This window comes from Neoarius graeffei, chromosome 20, assembly GCF_027579695.1.
Source record: "Neoarius graeffei isolate fNeoGra1 chromosome 20, fNeoGra1.pri, whole genome shotgun sequence".
NCBI classification, from domain to species: Eukaryota; Metazoa; Chordata; class Actinopteri; order Siluriformes; family Ariidae; genus Neoarius; species Neoarius graeffei.
The window spans coordinates 21,281,474-21,292,177 of record NC_083588.1 but is presented as its reverse complement, the minus strand read 5'-3'; the positions used below and the strand labels follow the sequence as shown (position 1 = coordinate 21,292,177).

At 42.0% G+C, this 10,704-nt stretch overlaps 1 protein-coding gene across 1 annotated transcript; it reads right to left on the bottom strand.

The window, feature by feature from the left end:
- Positions 1-1,107, bottom strand: LOC132869205 (somatostatin receptor type 2-like). Its single transcript, XM_060902540.1, has one exon. It carries the CDS (start codon positions 1,105-1,107, stop codon positions 1-3), a length of 1,107 nt encoding a protein of 368 aa, XP_060758523.1.
- Between the last annotated feature and the right edge of the window lie 9,597 nt (positions 1,108-10,704).

Genomic DNA, 10,704 nt, shown 5'->3' with positions numbered 1-10,704 from the left:
TCAGATGCTGGTCTGTAGGTCTCCATTTAGTAGTGTGCTTTGAGTTTCACTAGGGTTCATCCGTGTATTGTCTTGCTTACTGTCACTACGCTCAATCTCATCCAGGCCACCTACTTTTTTCAGACACAGAACATTCTGGAAGCTCTTCTTGAAATTCTCTGACAAGAAGGCATAGAGAATGGGATTAGCACAGCTATTGGCATATCCCAGCACCACCACAAAGGCAAAGGTGCTCCTCAAGATGGGTGTGGTGCTAATGGTGCCAGTCACAGATGTCACATTAAATACATAAAATGGAAGCCAGCAAAACACAAACACAGCCACCACAATGGACACCATGCGTGTCACCTTCCTTTCTGAGCGCTTCCGCTTGGAGGAGCTCACCCGTATCCCAGATGATTTTACTTTCATAATGATGAGTAGATAGCACAGGCAAATGACCATTAAAGGCAGAAAGAAGCCCAGGAAGAAAGTGTAGAACATGAAGGCTGTGTAATAGGCCTCCTGTGGCTCAGGCCATACAATGGTGCAGAAACAACCACCTGGCTTGAAGATCAAGCTGCTGTAGATGATGATAGGCAAGTTGACCAGCAAGGAGACTCCCCACACTGCCAGATTGATGGTCTTGGCCATTCGAGGCTTCCTCCACTTGGTGGACTTGATAGGATGCACCACTGCCAAATATCTATCAATGCTCATCACCATCAAGCAGAAGATGCTGGCGAACTGATTGAGAGAATCCACAGTCATGACCACACGACACAATACTGCCCCAAAGGGCCAGTGAACCAAGGCTAACTGGATGGCAATGAAGGGCAGACTCATCATGAAAAGCACATCAGCCACAGCCAAATTGAGGATGTAGATGTTGGTGACTGTCTTCATCTTGGCATAACGCAAAATGACATAAATAACAAGAACATTGCCACTAAGCCCTACAGCACAAACTACAAAGTAAATGAAAGTGATGACCACTGTGCTGGTCTTGGTGAAGCTGTGGTCAGTGGCATTCCTTAAGCTGTCATCTGAATCATTGCCCAGCATGAAACTCTCATACAGAGCCTCTGACAAGTTTGGGAGTGAAGATGGAAATATCCAAAGATCCATGCTGCCACTCAATCAGTTTCCTGGCATTATTGAATGTGATACTTTGCCTAGATGGAGAGGAAAGATCAAGGTGAGTAAATAATCATAACCATATATACAGTCTCTCCTTGTCTTTTATTGAATAAATACATATAATGTCTAGTGTTGGCAACAGGAATCAATCTGACTGTGATGCTTTTTAAAATTACCATAGTTATGTCCTGACATTGTTTAACACAAATCAGTCCACAAAAATCATTTTATTTTGACAAGACTGAGTAGAGTATTTTTCTCCTTCCATTGGTACCTATGTGTCAAAAGACAGGTGTATCAAATATCCTTCATAGCAGACGGTCATCCATTCAACATATTATGTCAGTGTAGTCTATTTTCAACAAACTCTCCTCTCTCTCTCTCTCTCTCTCTCTCTCTATATATATATATATATATGTATATATATATATATATATATATATATATATATATATATATATATATATATATATATATATACATACACTAGTGTATCTCATAAAATTAGAATACCATGAAAAAGTTCCTTTTTTTCATAATTTAATTCAAAAAGATAAACTTTCATATATTCTATATTCATTACATGTAAAGTGAAATATTTAAAGCCTTTTTTGTTTTAATTTTGATGATTATGGCTTATAGCTCATGAAAATCAGAAATCCAGTATCTCAAATTATTAGAATATTCCCTAAGATCAATCAAAAAAAAGTATTTACAATACAGAAATGTCCAACTTCTGAAAAGTATATTAATTAATACACTCAATACTTGGTTGGGGCTCCTTTACCATGAATTACTGTATTAATGCGGTGTGGCATGGAGGTGATCAGTCTGTAGCACTGCTGAGGTGTTACTGAAGCTCAGGTTGCTTTGATAGTGGCCTTCAGAGTATCTGTATTTTTGGGTCGGGTGTTTCTCATCTTCCTCTTGACAATACCCCATAGATTCTCTATGGGGTTCAGGTCAGGCAAGTTGGCTGGCCAATCAAACACAGTAATATCATGGTCAGCAAACCATTTGGTAGTAGTTTTGGCACTGTGGGTAGGTTCTAAGTCCTGCTGGAAAAGGAAATCAGCATCTCCAAAAAGCTCGTCAGCAGATGGAAGCATGAAGTGCTCTAAAATCTCCTGGTAGATGGCTGTGTTGACTTTGGACTTGATAAAATACAGTGGACCAACACCAGCATATGACATGGCACCTCAAATCATCACAGACTGTGGAAACTTCACACTGGGCTTCAAACACCTTGGATTCTGTGCCTCTCCACTCTTCCTCCAGACTCTAGAACCGTGATTTCCAAATTAAATGCAAAATGTACTTTCATCTGAAAAGAGGACTTTGGACCACTGAGCAACAGTCCATTTCTTTCTCTCCTTAGCCCAGATAAGACACTTCTGACATTGTCTCTGGCTCAGGAGTAGCTTCATATTAGGAATGCGAAAGTTGTATCCCCTTTCTTGAAGATGTCTGTTCGTGATGGGTCTTGATACACTGACACCAGCCTCAGTCCACTCCTTGTGAAGCTCTCCCAAGTTCTTGAATCAACTTTTCTTGACAATCCTCTCAAGACTGCGGCCATCCCGGTTGCTTGTGCACCTTTTCCAGCCACCCTTTTCAGCAATGACCTTTTGTGGCTTACCCTCCTTGTGGAGGGCATTAGTGATCATCTTCTGGACAACAGTCAAGTCAGCAGTCTTCCCCATGATTGTGGTTGTGTGTACTGAACTAGACCGAGAGATACACTGTGTTCATACTGTTTTACTCAAACTCAAAATTAAATATTCTAATATTTTGAGATGGTTTTTTTATGTTTTTGTACTGTATGCCATACTGATTAAAATTAAAATAGAACAATGCTTGAAACATTTTAGTTTATGTGTAATGAGTCTATAATATATAACATTTTCACTTTCTTAAATAACTGATGGAAAATATTACGAAATAAAGCCAGAGAATAAAGCCGTCTAGAGAATTGGATGGAATTGAACTGACAGTCTCATGTGACTCTCATTAGTGTGACAGCTCACACTCCAAGAGAACTGGTGCAACTGAACTTACTTTCCTTTTCTTGTAGTTTTCTTTTCCTTTAATTGTTGATACTGCACCCTCTTTCAATACGGGCTTATAGCTAACACTCCTCAACAGATCAGAGGTTTCATATGAGTCCTCAGTAAAATGTGCAGAGCAGAGAAGAAACCACTTCATAGGCACCCAATCTATGAATTTCTTGCAAAACGTGTCCAAATCTTTGCAGTTTGAACATCCTTGGGTCATGAATGCAACATAAATCCACCTTCTGTCGTGTTGCTGCACCCGCCAGCAACACATATATGTGGCATGGCGATAAATTAGCTCAAAATGGAGGATCAAAGTTGCAGTTAGCTCTGTGTTTTAGTATTGAGGTATTTCACTCATGTGACCAAGTCATGTGATGCTGCCATTTTGGACGGCATGGCTCGAATCAGTTTGAATGCGAGGAAGGCGACAAATGAAAAACATAAAAGAAAAAGGAGCGAGATGCAGAAAACACCTTCACTATCCAGCGACGTAGGGCATTTACAGGGCGAGCAGAGGGAGAGGTATTTGCAAAAATTGAGGTTAGCAGGTTTAGAGAACGACGTTTACCTGCTTCCACCAGGATTGTTCACTGACGTACGGAAGTACACGAAGCCCTCATCTTTACCTGAATTTGGCCCACATGATCTGTATACCTATGTCGTTAAAAACCAGGCTGGGTAACATGCCTACATCAGCGGGTCGTCCCTGGAGCCGGTGGTCGCCATCTTATTACAGCTAAGGTTTGTTCACATTTTCATTTACTTTCGGTCCTCAGGATAAACAAAATGTTATTAAATGTCATTGAAATAACTTCTTAGTCTGTTGAGACATGGCCCGTTATAAATTTGCTGTTACCAGGCAATGACCAAGAACTGTATTATTAGGGTTGGTGTAGTTGTAGCAGTGTATTAGCAACTAGCTGTTAGCACTAGCTAATGTCAACAACATCATAGCTGGTATGTTACTGTAGCAATGTTTACGTTCAGTCATTTGGATGACTGTTAAAACCTTTCAGTCTCAAGTTTTTCCTTTACTGGATTTACTAGTTTACTGAGCTAGCACGCTCGGGCAAGCTGGGAGCTAGCGCGCGCTAGCTTGCCGGCGCACGCTAGCCTGCCGGCGGCCGGCGCACGCTAGCCTGCCGGCGGCCGGCGCGCTAGCTCAGTAAACTAGTAAATCCAGTAAAGGAAAAACTTGAGACTGAAAGGTTTTAACAGTCATCCAAATGACTGAACGTAAACATTGCTACAGTAACATACCAGCTACTGTTGTTGACATTAGCTAGCTTGACGTTCAAAATGGCGGACACCGGGGCGTCACGTGACCCTGTGACGTCAGGTGAAATACCTCAATAGCGGAAATGGTGACGAGACCGATAGCCTTCCCGCTCTGACGTCACAGATGTCAAGGTCATTCACTCAGACTGCTACCTATATGAATCACTTTAATTGTAAAAATTACTATATTAGATTTATTGTTAATGCTTAAAGCTATTCTTATGCCATTCCTGAGGTCTCAGGGCATTTATAAACAAAAAGTGAGGCCATGGTTCTGCGTATCTCCTTTAAGCCTTTCTCAATCTCACTGTCATTGTGAAGTATCGTTCTGAGTTTACCCAGCCATACCAAGCCTTTCTGTCTGCCTCTAGTTTTCCTGACATGCACCATCTCTTTATTTCTATGCCTATTGTCTCCTTTTTATTGCCCTGTTTGGTGATCAACCGACCCTTGCTTGCTTTTTGACAACAATTCTAGTTTTGTTATTTGGCTACGTTTCCTGTTTGCTACCCCGCTCTGCCCTGCACATACATCCGTAAGTGCCTGCGCCCTGACAAATATGAGTGTTGCAGCAAGGGGCACTTACAGCCTCATTAAATTCAACTTACAAAACATGTAAATAGACAGTGAGGCTATTTAAGTGCTATGCACTTCCTGGTTCCTGAGTTGTTTGCGACGAGTCCTTTTTTCCCGCGAGTGTTGGCGTTAATGACTAATCTTTAAAAAAACATTTTTTACAAATAATTTTCCAGTATCATCTTCATGTTTATTGTACTGTTGCTTTCCTTTTTGTACTTTCCACTTTTGCTTTCCTTTTTCCATTTTTTTTCTTTTTTCGGAAGAACGCCGAGACCGGAAGCTTTCGTTTTCTTTTTTTTCTCCTCCTGCATAAAGACTACAAGCAGAGGCCATCCACATCGGATCTGCTTTAATATCAACAGATATTTGATTAAAGGTCCCATGGCATGAAATTTTCACTTTCTGAGGTTTTTTAACGTTAAAATGAGTTCCTCTGACCTTCTTAAGTCACCCCAGTGGCTAGAAATTTCATAATGTGTAAACCAAACTATGCCCAACATTTGAGAATGGCGCGTCAAAACAGCGCGTTGATAAACTCTTCTCTTTACTACGTCAGCAAGGGAGATGATCCCCACGCCCCCCCCTCTGGATTCCCACCCACTGTATGAATTGCCCACCCAGTTGTAGTGAGGAGACCATAGAGGACACAACAACATGGCACCACCTAAGCGAGCGAAACATGGAAATTGCGCTGTACATGGATGTGACAACACAGAAAAGAGTCTGTTTTTACTGCCGACGGGAGAGCCCCTGAAGACGCAGTGGCTTAATTTTATTTACTTCAATAATACGCCGTCGGGTCTACCTAAGACGGTGTATGTTTGTCGGAAGCATTTTCCTGATGAATGTTTCCACAACTTGGGACAGTACAGGGCAGGTTTTGCACATCAACTGTCACTGAAGCCTGGGTCCGTACCAAGCATCCCTGCCGCATCAGCCACAAACACCGAACAAGTAAGTGTATAACTGTTAAGTCGTTTTGCCGTGTTTTAAAATCGCTGCATTTGCAATGGCTACATTAGCTGTGCAGCTAACCGCTTCCTGCAGTTAGCCAGGTACTCTGCGCTACCTCTGTTATAATAGCCAATCAAAACAGTTTTTACAAAGACACCCACATTCTTTTTTTAAGTCAGTCGTTCATTTTATTTGTTTGTTTGTTCAGTAAAAACCCAAACATTTGTTGAATTTATTTTATTTTCTCGCGTCGCACCTTAATGACGTCAGCGCGCGGTATTTTTCCCTGATTCTGGACCGGGGTGTCATGAGTGGCAGAGCAGCTCCATCGCTGCGATCCATTGAAAGTCAGCCCTAGATCCAATCTTTTGTCGGGAGCCGAGGTCGCGCGGGCGGCCCTCCAGCGGCACCAGCCGCCCGTGGAGGCAGCGGTTCTCCCAGGGGCGAGTAAACAGCAAAGTCCCCACTCCTCCATGGTAAAACTGCTCAGTTTTACCATGGGCCTCAGGCTGAAAAAAACCCGACAAAGTCCCAGTTTTACCATGGGCTCGAGTTGTACCATTTTTTTAGACAGGGCGGACAGACCAGGGCATTCGCCTGCCTGGCCGTGCCCGACGAGGAGCGCTCTTGGCCGGCTTGGGAGGCAGATGGCAGCCCCTCCCCCCATGGCACGCCCCCACCCTCTACCCTTCCCCGCCTCCTGCTTCTCATTAGCAAAACGACGCACTGGGAAAAGGGCTGAAATGGGGCTTTCTTCCAGGAGGATATATCTATGTTCTGAGGGTTCATTTTGAGAAAGGCTGCGGATATAACATCCGGAAGCCTCCACGATCCCGTTTAAAGCATCAACAAACCACCATGCCATGGGTCCTTTAAGGGTACATGAATCTTTTCATCATGGCACACCTTCAGCCTGTTCAGTGTGCTGAGTGCAGGATGTTTAGTCATTCTTCCTCCATCGCTAGCGATAGCTTTATTTGTGATAAGTGCAGATTAGTTAGCTTTCTGACAGAGAAGATTACAGTGCTAGAAGCGCGTGTCCAGGCTTTAGAGAAGGTCAGTGAGCGTGAAAATAGTGTAGTTTCTGTAGAGGAAAGTCTGGATGCCCTAGGTGGAGTTAGTAATCCCCCAACTCCGGCATTAGAGCCCTTACAGCAGGGCAAATGGGTGACGGCTTGGCGGCATAAGCGTAGAGCCAAAGCTACCGCTGAGGCTCGCCCATGGGAGCACCACTCCTCTCCACGTCACGTGTCGAACAGATTTGCTCTCCTTAGTGATGCACCCGCTGAGAAACCTGAAAGAGCTCTGGTTATAGGGGACTCTATCATACGGCACGTGAAATCAGCTCAGCCTTTAGGGGCACCAGCAGCTTTAGTCAGGTGTATACCGGGAGTCAGGGCACCGGACATAGCAGGTAATCTTAGGGTCCTAGGCAAGCACAGGTTCTCAAAGATAGTTATCCATGCAGGAGCTAATGATATGCACCTTCGTCAGTCTGAGGTTACTAAGAGTAACTTTGTAGAGGTGTTTAAATTAGCGAAGGCGATGCCTGATGCTGTAGTATGCTCTGGCCCCATCCCAATGTGGCGTGGCAATGTATGTTACAGCAGGTTATGGTCGCTGAACTGCTGGCTGTCCAGGTGGTGCTCTGAAAACAGTGTGGGCTTTATAGATAATTGGGCTAATTTTGAGAGCACTGCTGGCCTGTTAGGGCGGGATGGTATCCATCCCACTCGGGAAGGTGCTGCTCTCATTTCCTGCAGCATAGGTCATAGTTTCAGAACAGGCCTAGTTAATTTCTGACAATCCAGAGCCAAGGCCAGGGAGCAGATGAACAGGCTAAACCGACTGTCTGCTAGCTGCAGAGTCGTCACTCAGGGTCCACTACATCGAGACTGTGTCTGTTCCCCAAGCTAAACAAAAAGGTAGAAATATTCAGAGTTTGTTCCAGTAACCTAATCAATATAAAATTAGATCATACTGACTGTACAGCTGCTGCCAGCACCTTTGATCTAAAGGTGGGGCTATTAAATATTAGATCTCTTACATCTAAAGTGCTAATGGTTAATGAACTCATGACTGATCAGGAGTTTAATGTACTTTGTTTAACTGAAACATGGATTAAGCCAAATGAATATATAGCATTAAATCAAGCAAGTCCTCCTGGATACAGTTATATACACCAGCCTCGTCTAACTGGCAGAGGAGGAGGCGTTGCAGTTATTTATAATGATTATCTAGGTGTAACACAAAAACCTCATTATAAATGTAATACATTTGAAGTTCTTCATACTCATATAATGTATGTAGCCTCGAAAAATAAGTCTACCCAGTTAATTCCATTACTTATTATTTACAGGCCCCCGGGGCCATATTCTGAGTTTCTTTCTGAATTTGCAGAGTTTATCTCAGATCTGGTTATTTCCTTAGACAAAGCTTTAGTTGTCGGAGATTTTAATATTCACTTCAATAACCCAGAAAACCCTTTAAAAACAGCGTTTGTGTCCATTTTAGATTCAGTAGGGGTCAATCAGAATGTCAGAAGACGGACCCGTAATGGTGGTCACACCCTCGATCTAATACTAACATTCAGGTTAAACGTAGAAAATATAGTCATACTTCCACAGTCTGAAGTTATCTCAGATCATTATCTCATCTCATTCAAACTATGTCTGAGTAATAATATATGCACCTCACCACGCTACTGTATTAAATGTACATTCATGTCAACTACTGCACAGAGCTTTATAAATGATCTCCCAGAGTTATCAACTTTGATTGGGTCACTGTCAGCCCCTGCAGAACTTGATCAGGCAACTGAATGCTTAGAGTCAACATTCCGCCATATCTTAGATAATGTAGCTCCTCTTAAAAGGAAAATGGTCAGAGACAAAAAATTAGCACCCTGGTATAATGATGACACTCGCACATTAAAACAGACCACTCAAAAACTGTAACGTAAATGGAGTCAAACAAAATTGGTAGTGTTCAAATTAGCGTGGAAGGAGAGCTTCCTGAAGTATAGAAAAGCTCTTCGTGCTGCTAGATCAACATATCTCTCCTCCCTAATAGAAGATAACAAAAATAATCCTAGATTCCTATTTAGTACTGTCGCAAAATTAACCAGGAATAAGTCCACTATAGACACATGCATACCTGTAGTATGTAGTAGCAATGATTTCATGAATTTTTTTTATGACAAAATTGAGAATATCCGACAAAAAATTCAAACTACTAATTTAAGGTCAGACAATGTAAGTGGCCCTGTAGTTAACAATATAACTGTATCAGATCATCAATTAGAATGTTTTACTCCCCTAAAAGAAACTGAATTACTTTCATTAATCTCGGCATCAAAAGCCTCAACTTGCATACTAGATCCCTTACCTACACATCTATTCAAACAGATAATACCTGAAGTAATTGAACCGCTTCTAAAAATAATAAATTCTTCTCTTACGATTGGCTATGTACCCAAATCCTTTAAACTAGCAGTTATCAAACCCTTGATTAAAAAACCTGACCTTGATCCCTGTCAGCTGTCCAATTATAGGCCAATATCAAACCTCCCCTTTATCTCCAAGATCCTTGAAAAAGCTGTGGCACAACAGTTATGCTCATATTTACCTAGGAATAACATTCATGAAATGTATCAGTAAGGATTTAGACCTAATCATAGCACAGAGACAGCTTTGGATAAAGTAGTAAATGACCTACTGTTGGGGTCTGATCAGGGCTGTGTCTCGCTGCTTGTGTTGCTTGACCTTAGTGCAGCATTTGATACCATTGATCATTCCATTCTTCTGGATAGACTAGAAAATGTTGTGGGAGTTAAGGGAATGGCCCTCTCCTGGCTCAGCTCTTATTTAACTGATCGCTATCAGTATGTTGATATAAATAGTGATATTTCTAGATGTACTGAGGTAAAGTTTGGTGTTCCACAAGGTTCTGTTTTGGGTCCACTGCTTTTTTCTTTATATATGTTACCTCTGGGTGATATTATTCGTAAACATTGTATTAGTTTCCACTGTTATGCTGATGACACACAGTTGTATGTTTCTGCAAAACCTGATGAGAGACACCAGCTTAATAGAAGTGAGGAATGTGTAAAGGACATTAGACAGTGGAAGCTTATTAACTTCCTTCTGCTTAACTCTGACAAGACTGAAGTACTTGTACTAGGACCACATGCAGCTAGAAGTAAGTTTTCTGATTACACAGTAACTCTGGATGGCCTTTCTGTTTCTTCACATGCAGCAGGAAAAGATCTCGGAGTGATTATTGACCCCAGTTTTTCATTCGAAACTCACATTGATAACATTACCCAGATAGCTTTCTTTCGTCTCAGAAATATTGCTAAGATAAGAAATTTAATGTCACTACTTGATGTGGAAAAACTAGTTCATGCTTTCGTTACCCCCAGGTTGGATTATTGTAATGCCTTACTGTCTGGCTGTTCCAATAAGTGCATAAACAAGCTCCAGTTAGTTCAAAATGCAGCAGCAAGAGTCCTTACTAGAACTAGAAAATATGACCACATCACCCCTGTCTTATCCACACTGCATTGGCTCCCAATCAAATTTCGTATTGATTATAAAGTACTACTATTGACCTTTAAAGCACTGAATGGTCTCACACCACAGTACCTGAGTGAACTTCTGCTCCTCTATGACCCACCATGCCTACTTAGATCAAAAGGTGCAGGCGATCTGCTGAT

What these genes read in the sequence shown, in the direction of transcription:
- LOC132869205 (XM_060902540.1), bottom strand. Translation starts at nt 1,107, where the DNA reads ATGGATCTTTGGATATTTCCATCTTCACTCCCAAACTTGTCAGAGGCT.